General features: G+C 34.7%; 1 protein-coding gene across 7 annotated transcripts in view; it reads left to right on the top strand.

The window, feature by feature from the left end:
* The window catches only part of TPR (translocated promoter region, nuclear basket protein), a 94584-nt gene that overhangs the window by 54126 nt on the left and 24083 nt on the right, over positions 1 to 16375 (top strand). For all 7 annotated transcript variants that reach the window (XM_016430011.2, XM_056815654.1, XM_007480967.3 and 4 more), the window contains 8 exons: positions 3907 to 4037; positions 4570 to 4780; positions 5302 to 5442; positions 6035 to 6233; positions 8458 to 8663; positions 10937 to 10998; positions 13693 to 13901; positions 14694 to 14966. In XM_016430011.2, coding sequence (XP_016285497.2) covers positions 3907 to 4037; positions 4570 to 4780; positions 5302 to 5442; positions 6035 to 6233; positions 8458 to 8663; positions 10937 to 10998; positions 13693 to 13901; positions 14694 to 14966 — 1432 coding nt within the window. The remainder of the gene's footprint in view (positions 1 to 3906; positions 4038 to 4569; positions 4781 to 5301; positions 5443 to 6034; positions 6234 to 8457; positions 8664 to 10936; positions 10999 to 13692; positions 13902 to 14693; positions 14967 to 16375) is intronic.

Raw genomic sequence — 16375 nt, 5'->3', positions numbered from 1 at the left:
AAAATATCTTAACGTCCTTTGATCCTCATTTTCTGAGGTAGATAGATCAGGCAGTTGTCCCCAGTTTATTGGTAAGACAATAGAGGTATAGAGGATATTAAATCATTTGGCCGGTGTCTCAAGCTTTGAAGGAACTACAACTCAAAACTCAGGTCTTCTGATTCTAATTGCATGGTTTGTTTGTTTTTTTCACTATCATACAGGGCCATTTATCTGAAGCTAATAAGAATCTTAGAGATCATCTAATCCAACTTCTTTATTTTACTAATGTGGAAATAGATCTAAGAAAGTTATCTGTCTTTACAAAGGTCACACAGTCACTTGATGATAAGGAAGAGACTAGTTCCTAACTCTGCTTTGGGAGTCTATTAAAACTTCTCTTACCTGCAAATCAGATTCCTAATACTTTGTTTCTTTCCCTTTTCCTTTCCACCCTAGTTTAGGCTTTCATCACTCTTTGTCAGGACTATTATAACATCTCAACTGATAGTATTCTTTCTAGTCTTTCACATCTGTAATACATTTCTCACATTACTTCCTATGTAATCTTTCAAGTGGATTGTTTTTATATATCTTTTCAAAAGCTTTTAATATTGCCAATTGCCTACTGCATGAAGTTCAAATTATTCTTATGTTAGTATTGAAGGTCCTCCTGTAGTTAGTTGACTTCAGCCTGCTTTTTATGTGTCATATCTGTTGCTATTTTATGTATCAGTCAGATTCTGTTATCATAGTTGATAGCTTTTGCCTCTCTAGATAAAGATTTTCTATTCAAATCTTCCCCAGATCTTCTTGAATTCATTACTTTTCCATGTTAAAATTCCTTTCTTCTGTGAGGACCTGAATGGTACTTTCTTCCACTTAATCAACTATTCATTCCATAGAATCGAATCCCTTTTTCCTCTCTTTGCCCCATGCAACTTAACTCTTATCTCTACCATTTAAAATCCCTTCTTTAAAGACCCAAGTATAACCTCATACATTAAACTTTCCCTAAGAATGGCTATTGAAAACCATCTCTTCTCAAATTTCTTTTAATTTCTTTTAACATTCTATTGATTTTTTGTACTTTTCACATTTTGCCATGTATTATAATCTTATTTATAATATCTCTCTCTCCTAACTAGATTATATTTGCCTTGAAGGTAGTACAATATATCTTATTAGCCTCAGAAGACCTGAGTTCAAGTCCGACCTTGGACACAAAAGTAGTTAAGTAATCATGAAAAAGTCCCTTACTTTTAGTGTCCATGCCCTAGGCATTTCTCTGGAAACCCAAGTTAAAGACAAATTGCCTGTCTGCTTTAGTGAAATAATATTCACTAATATTCTACTCCCCACCCTAAAAGTTCCCCATATCTGATGACATCAGAGTTCTAGACACCCTTCCTGCCAAAGGGGAAAAAACCCTCACGTGTAATTAGCTAGATGTTTGATTTAATTGGGTTGGATAATCCCTGCTAATCCCTGTAAATTATAGTCCCCATAAGTCTTCCCAGCCACATATTCTTATAAACTTCTTTTAATGTGTTGAAGATATACTCTTGGACTGTTCATTTATTATTTACATGTCAGGTACATACTTTTTCTACTTATAGTATCTCTGTTCTCTTATAGTAGGATATTTGTTGAATCAGATTGAGTTGGAAATGTCCTTGAATTCCTAGAGTATTTCAATATTAAACTTACAACTTTTGGCCACCTGTAGCCAAAGGATTTAAGACAAATACTATATAATGTGGAAGAGAGAAATTGAAAAAGCTTGCAACAAGGCAGGAATAGCTGGGACTGATGACCTATCATTCAAACCAGAGCATTCTGTTTGGAATGTGACTGGGAGAAGCAGTTGGAGGAAGGGAAGCAGACCAACTGAAGTCTGTTATGTCTGACTTGGAAGACAGAAAGAAGTCTCTTGTCTTTGGCTGTGAAAACAGTAAAGTCAGGACTCTCTCTTGGCTTTGAAGACAGAAGAAAGAAGGACAAAGTCCAGCTCTCTCTGATTTGCTCTGTTGTGATTCAGTGACTGAACTTTCAGACCTGTCAGCCCATTTTCCCAAATTGAACTGTATCCCACCATCCTTTGACCTAAAACTCATTCTAGTATTAGGGAAACCCCAAACCCTCTTTCCCTCCATTTCTTATATTTCCTTTCTACCCCAATAAATCCCTTACTTAATTTGGAGAAGAGAAAGAATATTTTATTTGAGACATCATGAACTCACCCTGAGTTGATTTAGAGAAACCAGAAGGAGAATCAACAGGAAAGGGAGGGAAGAAGAAGGGTGAAGGGCGGGAAGAAGGGAGGAAGGAAGAAGATTAACAGCCCTGATCGTTAGTTATCATTTACCATTCAAATAATCCCTTATAATCCTTTATTACAATAACTAAAATCAGATAGCCATTGAGCAGTGTGATGTTTGGTGATATTAAATCCATTTTGTTTGGCTTGTATTTTTTTTTTAAGCCCATAACTTCCTTCTTGGGATCAATATTGTGTATTGGTTCCCAGGCAGAAGAGTGGTATGGGCTAGGCAATGGGGTTAAGTGACTTGTCCAGGGTCACACAGCTAGGAAGTGTCTGAGGTCAGATTTGAACCTAGGACCTTCCATCTCTAGGCCTGTCTCTCAATCCTTTGAGCTACCCAGCTGCCCCCTGGCTTGTATTTTCTTGAGCATGCTCAGACTATTGGTAGAAATATGACTTCAGTGTTTGCTAATATAGTCTGTTTTTGCCCTCTTTTGGGTGTAGAATTTTTAGGAATTAAAACTAGCAGTTGGAATAATAGTAGACTATAATAGCTTTTCATCATAAAGTGCCAAATTAGAGGGATCTAATTCAACCTCTTCTGATAGAGGATTCCTTTCTTATAAAATACCTAACCAGTAGTCAGAGAGACTTGCTCATTGAAATGTTTTTATTAGTTACCTTCTCCCAGTCCCACTAGGAGATAATGCCTTTGCTTCTAAAGTTACTTTCTATTGACACTATATATATATAACATAGTTACGCATGTATTTTCTAATTAGAATGTTAGCTCTTTTCAGGCCAGGAACTGGTTTTTGCTTTTACTTTGTTTCCCCAATGTTTGCTTCATGCTTAATAAATGTAGACTGCCCCTATCAGTAGCTTTTTTTCCCTATAAAACTATTACTTCCAGAATAAAAAAAAAAAAGCTCTCTTCTGTCTCTTACAGTTTTTCTAAATTTAGTCCTTCCTTATCTTTCTAGCCTTACAGAATAAGTGTTCAGAATTATAGTTATGTTCCAGAGGCCCCCAGAATAGGTGAAACTCCATGAAGTAGTAGCGTTATATTCATTTTATTATTTATATTTTAAGGCTTTATAAACTTTTACCACTCTCCTAAAAACCTTTTCCACATTCTTATTAATCTACTCTCACTGAACCAATCAGCTCCCAGCATACAGAACACAGGACAATGGTTGGTCATCTTTCATTCCAACAGCCAGTAGTGTGTCAAGATAAATGCAATAGCATTAATTTTTTTTTTTAAGCTGTGATAAGTGAACTGTGATATAGCTAGGGACGACTATACTACTTTTTTCTCTTGTGTTTTTTCAATCTGACTCTCATCTCTGCTTCTTGTGATTGCTATTTTCTTTTGAAACTCAGCTTAAATACTACCTCAAGCATGAGGCCTTTATTGATCTCATCAGCTACTAGGCCTGCTGCCAAAATTATCTTATATTTATCTTGTATATGTTTTTATTTTACTTATATGTACATCATATCTCTTGGTAGATTGAAAGCTTCTGTGGGCAGGGACTGTTTAATTTTTGTCTTTGTATCTGCAGCACATAGGACAGTGTCTATATCACATGGTAGACACTTAATGATTTTTGCTTAATTAAAAATAGACCATCATTATGAAGCTTCTCCTTTTTCAGCATCTTGCAAGCCAGCAAAAAGAGCCAGATTTGGAAGAATGTCGAAAGCTCCTTTCAGAGAAGGAAGTAAATACTAAGCGCATTCAGCAATTGACTGAAGAAACTGGAAGACTGAAAGCTGAAATTGCAAGGTATAATGGAAGGAAGTTCTAAGTTTTAACAGCTTATACGAAAGAAACTCTTAATACAGGGTATACAACTTACCCTCTATTCTTTAAGAGCTCTCTGCTAAGAATTGAACTTTCTAAAGGGAAAGTAAAGGCATGGGATGTCTACTGTGTGATGGCTTTCCTCATCATTTTCAGTGTAGAGCCAAGCAAAAATGTTGTTCATAAAAGTTTTCTTTTACTATCACATCCCCTTCTCACATCCTAAAATAGTCAGTGTTTACCGTCTACAGCTGTTACATACTTTATTGTAGTATCCCTCAAACTAATCAGTGAAACAAGTTTTAAACAGTTTTAAAAGGAACATTTTGTTATGCTTTAAATATTAAGCTTAAATGCAATTGAAATGCAAATGAAATACAATTGAAAAATGTGAACAATTTAAATTAACTGGTTTAATACTGCAGTTTTTTTTTTAAATACCCTTTCCCCAATAAGATGTGTATGGGTTTAGTTTTGTTATTTTTTTCTTTTCGATGTTCATTTTTTCATTTAGATCAAATGCATCTTTGACCACCAGCCAAAACTTAATCCAGAACCTAAGGGAAGAATTAAATAAAATGAGAACTGAAAAAGAATCTCTCCAAAAGGACTTAGAAGCCAAAGTAACTGATATACAAGAAAAAGTCAAAACTATTACTCAAGTCAAGAAAATTGGACGTAGATATAAGACTCAATATGAAGAACTTAAGGCACAACATGATAAGGTAAAGTTCAAGGAAAAACATAAAGCTAAATCTTACTTTAGGTTAGGACAACTCTATAATTTTTATATTTTATTGGTTGAAATACATAAATTAGTCAATAGTTGCAGATTCTTAGTTCAAAATATAAGCTTAAATGATTTTATTTTTTGTTTGAATGGTGACTTAAAAATAATAAATTCAGAGGTATAGAGATTCACATTCAAAACAGGAGTTTGGAATGCATTTGTTGATTGCTTTACTGCTGTTAAATTTATTTCCTTGTAAATCCTTGCTAATTTAAGCTTGTAAGTAGACACTCATGTGTCTAGTTGTAAAGAAAAGTAATCTAATTTAATATCTACCTTAACAAACAACGTAATTGAGGATTACAGAAATCCCTCATTACTTTGTCTCATTAATTAATGAATTGCTTCTGAGACTTTGTTCTCTTCTTTAAAGTCTGGCCACATAAGCACATTCCCGTTATCATGTACTATATTCTGTATACTGTTGATACTTAATACACAGTATCATGATCCTAGGTAATGGAAACCTCTCAGTCTGTTGGAGAACCTCTAGAACAGCAGATGTCTGTTCATGAAGTGCAAGAGCTTAAAGAAACTCTGAACCAAGCTGAAATAAAGACAAAATCTCTAGAGAATCAAATAGAGAACCTTCACAAGGTAGGTATGAGAGAGCAATAGATTGGAGCTTTAGTTCCATTTTGTCTTAGAACATAAACAGTGTAAGGACCACAAGATTATGGAGAATGGAGAATGGTCACAGTAGTTTATCTACCTTAATGAGACATAATAAGCCTTATTGTTTTTCAGGGCCTTATTTCTTAAGATAATGATGGATTGTAGAATGATTAAATTTTAGATTTGGAGGAAAACCTTAAAGAATATGTAATTCAGCCTTTGAATTTCATAGAGAAGGAAACTGAGGCCTAAAGAGAGAAAATTATTTGCCCACAGTCACAAAGCTCGGATTTGTTATCTGGCTTTTAAGTCCAGTTCTCTTTCACTATATCCCACTGCATGAGAATATTACCATTTTTCATATAATTGTTTGCATTGTTGTATGTATATACATATAGATACACAAACATATATACTAAACTTATCATTTACTCGATTCCTTGACATTTATGTCCTTTTAAATCATTATAGTATAAGATTTGTCATTATGAGATTTGGTAATTGTTTGACAGCTCATCTCATTTTTCTCTAATTAGCCACTTTTACTTAAAGGTCTTTTTCCCCCCCTCTTTAGACAGTATCTGAGAAAGAATCTGAAGTTAGAAATCTTCAGGAACAGATAACACAGCTTCAATCTGAGCTCTCACGTCTTCATCAAGACCTTCAAGACAGAACTACCCAGGAGGAGCAGCTGCGGCAACATATGACTGAGAAGGAGGATAAAACAAGAAAGGCTCTTGTTGCAGCAAAAGCAAAGCTGGCACATTTAGCTGGTAAAGATATCCCTGTATTTATTAAAGTTTGAAATGTATGAAATTACAGGCAAAACTCTACCTGTATTTTGCCATACTATGCAGGTTAGGTATTTGGAATGGTGATTAGAGGTGAGGAAGTGATTTTTAACTATCCCTACTGAACAGAATTAATTAGAATGCCACAAGTACAGAATTAATAGTAGCACCTAGCACTTGCTTAATAAATTTTAGTTGATAATTATATTAATTCCTGGAGATTTAGACTTATAGAAATTTAGATTTTTCAGTAATAAACTAGTTCCCTGAATTCATCACTTCTGAGGATAATGTTGGCAAGGGGATAAGAATTTAAATTTATATCTTAACTTCACCCCATTCATTTGACACTGGCCATGTACTACTGCTATATAACTTAATGAATGCCAAAGGGCCTAGCAATACTTCTCTATCCTACCAAATCAAATCTTATCTAGCATTGAGGCATGATGATAAACTAAATCAAGATATATTGCCTTGTTTTCTCTTCACTCTTAAGGTGAAGGATATCCTTTCTTTTGTTAGAAAGTTCTGTTACATAAAAATTGAGGAAGTGGGAAAAGATAGGAAATGGAATATAACGGGATTTGATTAGCATAAAATTTTTTTACTATACTAAACTATATCCTTTCATTACTGATGAATTACTATACTGCTGTTAATTAAATTGAAACCAGGCTTCCAAAGTTATCCCCTTCTACTGTTAACTTGGTCATGTTTTCCGGAGACATGAACCAGCTTCTCTTATTTGAGAGTTTTTTCTATCTTATTTCCAAATAATTGCATTTTGGGTTGCGAAATGTACCTTGGTTTTTGGTGGTTGATTGGGGGGTTATTTTCTTTCTAAGCAGTATAATTTGTAAATGTTAGGTATTGAAATTTAGCGAGAATATTTATTAGAGGATAAATCACAGAATTTGAGGGTCAGAAGGATCCTCATCAACTATATAATCCAACCTATGCCTGAAAAGAATTTCTATATTAACATATCTCTTCCACATGATAAATGTTTTAGACAATTGAAGATACCTATTATGTCCCTCTAGATCTAAGTGACTCCAGTTCCATCAATTGATCTTTGTAAGACATTGTCTCAAGACCCTTCTTGGGAAGCTCTTAACAATTTCCTTCTACCTGAAAGCTATGACTCTTTAATACAACCCAAGGTCAAATTCATTTTTTTGCCTGCTCTGGCATACTAGTGACTTAGTGAGTTAGCAGTCTCCAGAATATTTTCTGAAAATGGCTTTCAGATGTTTTCATTTCTGTGTATGTGTGTATTAAAGAGAGAACATGACAGTGGATGGAGAAATGGGCTTGGAGTCACAAATTCTTTAGTTCAAACCTAGCCTCCATCACATTCTAGCTGTATAGCCCTGGGTAAATTAGATCTGTGTGCCTTAAGCAACTTCCTAAGATTTAACTACAAAAATATAAATAGATTACAGTCATCATTCTCCCAAACTGAGTTTCTCATGCTGAAGACACAGCCTTCGAATATTTGCATTTTAAATGTTTAAATTTGAATAGAACAAACTAATGTGTAATTGTTTACTGAATTCAAACAAATGAGGATTACTATTAAACTGATGGATATAGAAATTATTAGAAGATAATCAGCCACTATTTGTGTAGAGAAAGGATATCCCTAAATTTATTAAGTTGGTAGTATTATAAATTTCTTGGTATTGGAGGGAGAAATAAGGTGTAAATAGCTTTGAAAGTGTTATTTTCACTGTGTCACAATTTTAGTATATTCATCTAACAGTTTTAACTTTTGGTGTGGTATTTAATTTTAAGTATCGTCTTGAAAAATATTAAATATGTATTTGGTCCTATAATTTGGACCATTCACCATATAATGACTAGCCAGTTAAGAAGCATTTATTATGTCCTTAGTGTATATATGTGCTAGGCACTTTGCTAAGCTCTAGAGATATAGAGGAAAAACAAAAACAGACTCTGCTGTCAAAGAGTTCACATTCTAATAGGAGAGACAAAAAAAAATGACTACATTCAGAGTGTGTGGTATGTAGCTAGATTTATAAAAAGCAAATGGAAGGTAATCTGAGGGGAATAAAGCTGGGGTAAGTAGGAAAGACCTTCAGGAGTTTGTATTTGAATTGGATTTTGAAAGAAATGAATTAAGCCAATCATTTTAATGTTCCATCTTCTTGCTATATGTTATATGTTATTATTTGTGCAGGGGTCAAAGATCAACTTACTAAAGAAAATGAAGAGCTTAAACAAAGGAATGGTGCATTAGATCAACAGAAGGATGAATTGGATGTACGGATGACTGCTCTTAAATCACAGTATGAAGGTCGAATTAGCCGCTTGGAAAGAGAACTCAGGGAACAACAAGAAAGACACCTTGAGCAAAGAGACGAGCCCCAGGAAACCACTAGCAAGGTAACTGATACCTCATTTACTTTTTCTGCATCTAATCTTAAAGTACTCTTAATCCTCTTTTGTGGCATGATATATATAATGGGAAATACATATTCAGAGCCATAAGCCCCATTCTTTTTGGAAAGATTTTATTTTACCAACTTTGTTATAACAATTTTCCATATAAGTTTTCCAAAGTTATATGAACCAAATTGTCTCCCTCCCTTTTTTCCCTCCCTTCTCCTAGAGCTGGTTAGTAATCTGATCTAGGTTATACTTGTATTATTATGCAAAACATATTTCCATTTTGTTCAGTTTTGAAAGAGAATCTCATATAAAAACTAAAACCCCAGAGGAAAAAAAAATAAAGTGAAAAGTCGTGTGCTTTAATCTGCATTCTGACTCCCAACAGTTCTTTCCGTAGAGGTGGATAGTATTCTTTGTTAGAAGTTTTACAGAATTTTCCTATATCCTATATCAGAAATTGTATTGATCAGAGTAGCTAAGTATATCACATTTGATCATTCCATAGTATTGTTGTTACTGTCTATAATGCTCTCCTGGTTCTACTTATTTCATTCATCAGTTCATGTCTTTCCAGCTCTTTCTGGATCATCTTGTTCATCTTTTTTAGCACAATAGTATTCTGTTGCAGGGAGCCAACAAATCCCCACTGGCTGACAAAGTCACAGTTTGGGAGATGGGAACTGCAAGGCAGCCCTCTGAGAATGAGGCCCCCCACTGATCCCCCTCTGTGACTTCTCTCTCTCTCCAACTTACCTTACTAATGGACTTGTCATGATTATTGTTCCCTCCCCAATATAGGAGAAAAAATATGAGAGCAAAGACTTATGAAATTAACACACATATATCCCACTTTAATTCCCCTAGATTATTACCCTGAAAAGATTGCATTCACAGAATTAAAACATAAAGATCACTACCCATTTCCCCTCTCTACTCTCACTCAAGCACAGATATGCTTCAAGGCCCCACAATCAACACTGGCCAAATGCTTGAGCACCATAATAAATCTTTCCTTACAGTTACTACACTCTAATGAATTGTTGATAGATAGAAACCCAGCAGCATTGCTAGGTGCTTTAAAGTAATGCAAGAAAAATAGAACGTGTAAATTGAGGAAAACCCCAAATCCAGTCTGCTTTGTGTTACCTTTTCAACTTTGTACTTAGAAAACAAAATGTTTTGTTATTCATCTCCTAAATAATTGTGATTGATTGTGAAAACTGATCAAAAGCACAGTGATCCCCCCAGAAAGTCAGGGGGTACTAACCTCCAAACCACCCTATCCATGTTATTCATCTCCATCACAAAGTTTCTTTTGTTGTAGTAACATCACAAGATTGTTGATTAAGTGTAAATGTAGAAGACCATGTATGTAGGAAATTTGTTGTGTGCCAAAGAACTATGTAACCACAAACCCATATAATAAATGTACCTCCATTCTATGGCAGAATGCTATGTGACACCTATGCATGTGGGACTGAGTATATAATGTCTCTCATCTCCATTACTTGGCTGGATCATCACATCTAGACGGAGTACACCCTCACCCTCAGAAAGACTGCCCAATGGCTCTCAAAGTCCTATCACCATTATACCAGTTTGTTTAACCATTCTCCAGGTGATGGACATCCCATTGATTAATCCCCTTGATTTCCAATTCTTTGCCACCATAAAAAGAGCTGCTATAAATATTTTTATACAAGTAGGTCCTTTCCCCTTTTTATCTCTTTGAGATATAGACATAGTAGTAGTAGTCTTACTGGATGAAAGGGTATGCATTGTTTTGTAGCCCTTTGAGCATAGTTCCAAACGTGGACAAAACTCTTAAACCTTCTAAGACTCAGTTTCTTCATCCTTAAAACGTAGTTAATAATATTTAGGACTGCCTGTCTTATAGACCTCTTGAGGGGGGGGTCATATGATAATACTGAAATGCTATCTCACCAAGGAGCTATTATTTTTTATATTTCTCCTTAATATTTATTTGTATGTGTCTTGTGTATTCTGTGTAACAGATTATAACTTCCTTCAAATTGATATATATTCCCCTTGCCCATAACAGGTCTTTAACAAACATTTGCCAAATAATTAATGTGATGGGTTTTTGTCTTAAATTTTTATTGAAATCTCCCTGGTTTTTGTTTTCCTATCTTGTTCTGTTAACAACTTTGAACAATTTGTAATAATTTTTATTTTTTTCATTTAGTTTCATTTTTGATATTTTAGAGGGACTACTTATTCTTCTACACAAACTTGTATTTTAATAGGTCCCTGAACAACAAAGACAGATCACACTCAAAACTACTCCAGCTTCAGGTGAAAGAGGAATGTGAGTTCATTTTTGTATTATATTTAAGTTGTTCTCATTATACAATAGACTTTTCTATTGCTGAGAAATCTAGAAATGGTTTCAGGAAAAAGAAATCCTATTGTCTGCCTCTTTGTTTTTACCCCCCGCCCCCCCAAATTATTTAATTAATTTAGAATATTTTTTCATGATTCATATTCTTTCCTTGCCTTCCTCCTGCCTCCTTCCCCTACAACAACCCCCCCAAGCCAACGAGCAATTCTACTGGGTTTTACATGTATCATTGTTCAAAACTTATTTCCATATTATTACTATTTGTAAAAAAGTGATCTTTTAAATTCAAACCCCCCATATATCCCCATTGAACCATGTGATCAATTATATATTTTTCCTTCTGCATTTCTACTCCCACAGTTCTTTCTCTGCATGTGGGTAGCATTCTTTCTCATAATTTCCTCTGGATTGTCCTGGATTGCTGCTAGTAGATGTTACATTTATTTGTGTTTGGACTTGAATATATTAATAGGTGGTTTAAATTGGTGGCCACCAGGGATTTAATTTCTAAATCCCAAAATGAATTACTAAAGTAAAATGTAATTTATGGTAGTTTTATTTATAGTAGAGGGAAGATATTAAGGAATGAGAGAGAGAGACAGAGACAACTCTGGCTTCCTCTAAGCCAGGTAGAAATTCTAAGGCCCTAATCAGGGGAAAATGTCTCAAGACGATGGATTTACACCTTCGAGAAAGGCAGGGTTACTAAGTCAGCCTTTCACTCACCAATGGTAACCATTTAAAAGGAAAGCAGTCTGAGATCTCCTGCACAAGCTACTCCAGGGGTCTAGTTCCACAGCCAAGTCCGAGTGTCTGTCTTCCAGTCTCTCCTCCAACTGAGAGTTCTTCGATCTAATTCGAATTGAATCGAATATATATCTTCTTCTGGCCTCTGGTCCTCTTTTTAAAGATCTTTTTCTCTTGTGTCACCTCCCCTAAATGTCACGTCTACCAATCACAGCAGGTGCTCCTCTCCAGGACTGCCACTCTTTAGTTCACACCTTTTTTGGTTAGATTATACCTTTTTTGGTTACTTAACATTTTTTTTGTTAGTTCGCCTTTTGTAGTTAGTTAACACCTTTTTGTAGTTAAAAGGGGTAGATATACTTCAAATACTGAATTACCACCTTTTGTGGATTGCATCTTCCCAATAAAGGAAGAGCTAAATACCTTCATTGTTACAATCAGGGGAGAGCTAAATCCAATCTCCACATAAAGAAGTCCATTACATTTGATTGTGCCACAATGTATCCATCTTTGTGTGCAATATTTTCCTGGTTTTTCCTTTCACTCTGCATCAATTCCTGGAGGTCTTTACAGTTCACATGGAATCCTCCAGTTCATTATTCCTTTCAGCACAATAGTATTCATCAGATGCCACAGTTTGTTCAGCCATTCCCCAATTTTTTGCCACCACAAAGAGCACAACTAAAAATGCTTTTGTACTAGTATTTTTCCTTATGATTTCTTTGGGGTACAAACCCAGCAGTGGTATGACTGAATCAAAGGATAGTTCTGCCTCTTTCAAAGAATAATGATTTTTGGTTTTTCTGACTCATGCTTTGTATGGGTTTCTTGTGTCTCTCAAGTCTTGCTTTTTCATTATTCACATTTTAAAAATATTTTTCTGTCTTTGAATCAATACTATCACTTCCAAAGTGGGAAGTATCTAAAGTCAAATTTGAACCCTGACCTCCAGGCCTGGCTCTCAATCCAGTGAACTACCTAAGATACCTCTAATATTTTTTTTTATTTCCATTAGGTAGAGACTATTGTACACTAAGTTTTCTCTACCAACTCTTCTAATAGCTTGAACCTTATCTTCTTTACAATAAAAATGGGCTTACTCATCCTAGCTGTGTGCCCTTGGGCAAGTCATTTAACCCCAATTGCTTAGCTCTTACCATCTTCAGCCTTGGAACCTATACTTTGTATCAGTTCTAAGACCGAAGGTAAGGGTTTGGGGTGGATAGGTGATGGTAGCAACAGTGAGCAAAATGGGAGAGAGCTGACATGGGCAACACTGCAAACAAAAAGCAATTGAACCTTTACTGGATTGTTGAACATTACAGATATTTTTCAATTCTCAGACCATCAATCAGGGAAATTACTTGATTTTTGTGTGCTTAGATTATTAATTTTTTTTTGAAGAAAGGAACATTACTGAATTTCATTTTTAAAAATTCTTACATCAGATTTTCCGATGAGTTTAGAAAATTTCCTGATTCCTCTCTTACATCTTCCTATTTCTAATCTTGGAAACAGTGGTTCCTGAGTCAGTGGAAGAAATTATAAATTTCTTACCACTCATTTCAGGAGGCTCATTTGCATTCTGCTTTTTTGTAGTCCTAATGTGGACCTTAAATAAAATCTCAAATTTTTCATTTCACATTGACTTTGATTCTTGTATTTTTTCTGTCATATTAAAAATTTGCCAACTTTTTTTTTCCTAAAATTTCTTTCCTTAGAAAAGGTTATTATAACATTGAGGATTAAAGCCAATTAGCAATGAAGAGGTTCTTTTTTTAGGGTACCTGGTTTTATATAACTTAATAAGAAGCTAATTGTTTTTCACTCCAGAAAATCTGCAAAATAGAAAAACTCAAGATAACATTTATTTACTTGTCACACCATAGTTCTAAAAATATCTATTATCTTCAGTGCTAGTACATCAGATCCACCAACAGCCAATATCAAGCCCACTCCTGTTGTGTCTACTCCAAGCAAAGTGACAGCTGCTGCCATAGCTGGGAATAAATCAACACCTAGAGCTAGTATCCGACCAATGGTTACCCCTGCCACAGTTACAAATCCAACCACTACTCCAACAGCTACAGTGATGCCGACAACTCAGGTGGAGTCTCAAGAAGGTAAGCTGACTGATAGGTACACTGGTCAATGGCTGCTTGCTTATTTCAGAATCTTTGGTGAGAAATTGATCCAATATCTGCATAGTGTTTCACCAGAATAGCGTTGACATCACTGGAGGGAACGTCTTACTGTACCTAAGATAGCAGTGATGGTAAAAGAGAGAGTTGTTAGCAAACTAAATCCTTAAAGTTTTAAAGGGATCATGGAAGAAATATTTAACATGTTGTTTGTAGCAAGGCAGTGTACTCTTTTTATACTTCTAACAACCAGGGCAAAACAAATTTCCATTTTTATGCTTGCCTATTTGAAGTGGAATGGCATGTTAAAAGTGGAAGAAGCCATATATTTGAAATCAGAAGGGCCTGCCTTTGAGACCTAGGCTCCATTATAATATACCTTTAAACAAGATCTTAGACTGCTCGAACCTCTTTAAAATGAGTGTAAACTCCCTATCTTGCAGGGTTATTATAAAGGAGTATTTTATTCTAAATCACTATGGAAATGTCACTTATGTGATTATTGCATGGGATTTCAACTTGTTGAAGATTTGAATTGGGTTTATTCTTATTAGCAAAGAAACATTTAAGTATACATAGTATGATACTGATATACCATAAAAGGTATTTCTATTTTATCAATTTTTACTGTTCACATGTTATTTTCCATACCTTCCTCAAAACAACTAAAATCAGTATTTGGAAACAGTATATTAAAGTAGAAGGTTGTTATTTATCATCATCATCATCATCATCATCATCATTATTATTAAATTTTAATCATTTCTCTTTCAGCTATGCAATCGGAAGGACCTGTAGATCATGTTCCAGTTTTTGGAAGCACAAGTGGGTCTGTTCGTTCTACTAGCCCCAATGTCCAGCCCTCTATCTCTCAGCCCATTTTAACTGTTCAGCAACAAACCCAAGCTACAGCCTTTGTGCAACCCACTCAACAAAGTCATCCTCAAATTGAGCCTGCTAGCCAAGAACTCTCCCCTAGTATTGTAGAAGTTGTACAAAGTTCACCAATTGAAAGACCTTCCACTTCAACTGCAGTATTTGGTACAGGTAAGTTTAATTTTCCAAATCAAAGTTGTAGTTAATAATGCACTTTCCCCTTGATATGATATCAAAGATGATTTCCCCAGATTAAAGTGTTTAATGGATTTTTTTATTTCATCCATTTTAAATATGGATTAAATCTTCCTTGTCATAGAAAATTTTCTTTTATATATTTATGTCCATTGAGCTATAGTTTTATAGTATTTTGAATGTACGATTTCTTACTTAGGCACTTCCTATTTTTTCATAATACTTATAGGAAACATAGGAGAGATGTATTAGAATTTATTCCTACCAGTTTATTTAGTTTGTACATATGTAATACAGTATATTTCACAGTTTTTAGATAACTAGCAGAATTTTGCTATTGAAATTATTTCTTTGTTAGTAATCTGTTCTAAAGTTCATGTAATGTTGCTATCACAGATATCACCATAGGCAAACTCCAATAACCAAACAGTCATCAAATCTTGTCATTTCTGCCTTGGTAGTAATAATAATAATAGCTAGCATTTAGATACCAATTTCAGGTTTGCAAAGTGCTTTACAAATAAATATTAATGTATTTGTTCCTCACCACAATCCTGAGAGGTATTATTACTACCATTTTACAGATGAGTAAAGTAAGGCTGAGAGAAGTTAAGTGATTTGTCCAGGTTCACATATCTAGTAAATATCCAAATAAGAGTTTGAACTCGGATCTGTCTGACTTTAAGTTCAGTACTATCCACCATGCCACCCAACTGCCTTAGTTATGCAACCTATTATATACATATATATATATTTTTTTTTTTTACAAGATCAAAGAGCCAATTCTTTTCAAATATTATTTACTAAAAATGTGATCCATGGAAAGGGCAAGTTTCATAATCCAAACTAAGTTCCCACCCATTTAAAATAAAATTCACTGTAACCCTTTATAAATCACAAGTACTAGAAATATAGACAAACTTAAGACTTGTGTGTGACTGTAAAATTTGGTTGGTTTGGCTAGTTAATGATTTTATTAGTGCTCTAATAATGTACAATCCTACCATGTAGACAACTACTTGCAATGGAATTTTGTATTCTTAGATCTTTGTTAATGGCATATGAAACATTTAAACTATAACTAAAAAAATCTTTCCCAAGTCTTTGTCCATAAACATTTATTAAGCACCTTCTGTGTTCCAGGGACTGCTAAGCAACAGGGACACAAATATGAAAAAGACATTCTGTGCCCTCAACTTAAATCTAATGGGAAAAGACAGTACACAAAAGGGAGGGGCAAGGAATAGCATGTTAGAGTCCAGTACAAGCTGGAAGGAAATTAAGAAATGACTTCCTGCGAACCTTCTTTAAATGGAGGTTTAGGATGAGGTTCTTTGGTCTCTTCTGCGATCAGAGAGACTCAGAGGTTGCTGAGAGTACTGAGG

Source organism: Monodelphis domestica, chromosome 2, assembly GCF_027887165.1.
Source record: "Monodelphis domestica isolate mMonDom1 chromosome 2, mMonDom1.pri, whole genome shotgun sequence".
In the NCBI taxonomy this organism is placed as follows: Eukaryota; Metazoa; Chordata; class Mammalia; order Didelphimorphia; family Didelphidae; genus Monodelphis; species Monodelphis domestica.
This window is presented reverse-complemented; position numbering and strand designations above follow the sequence as displayed.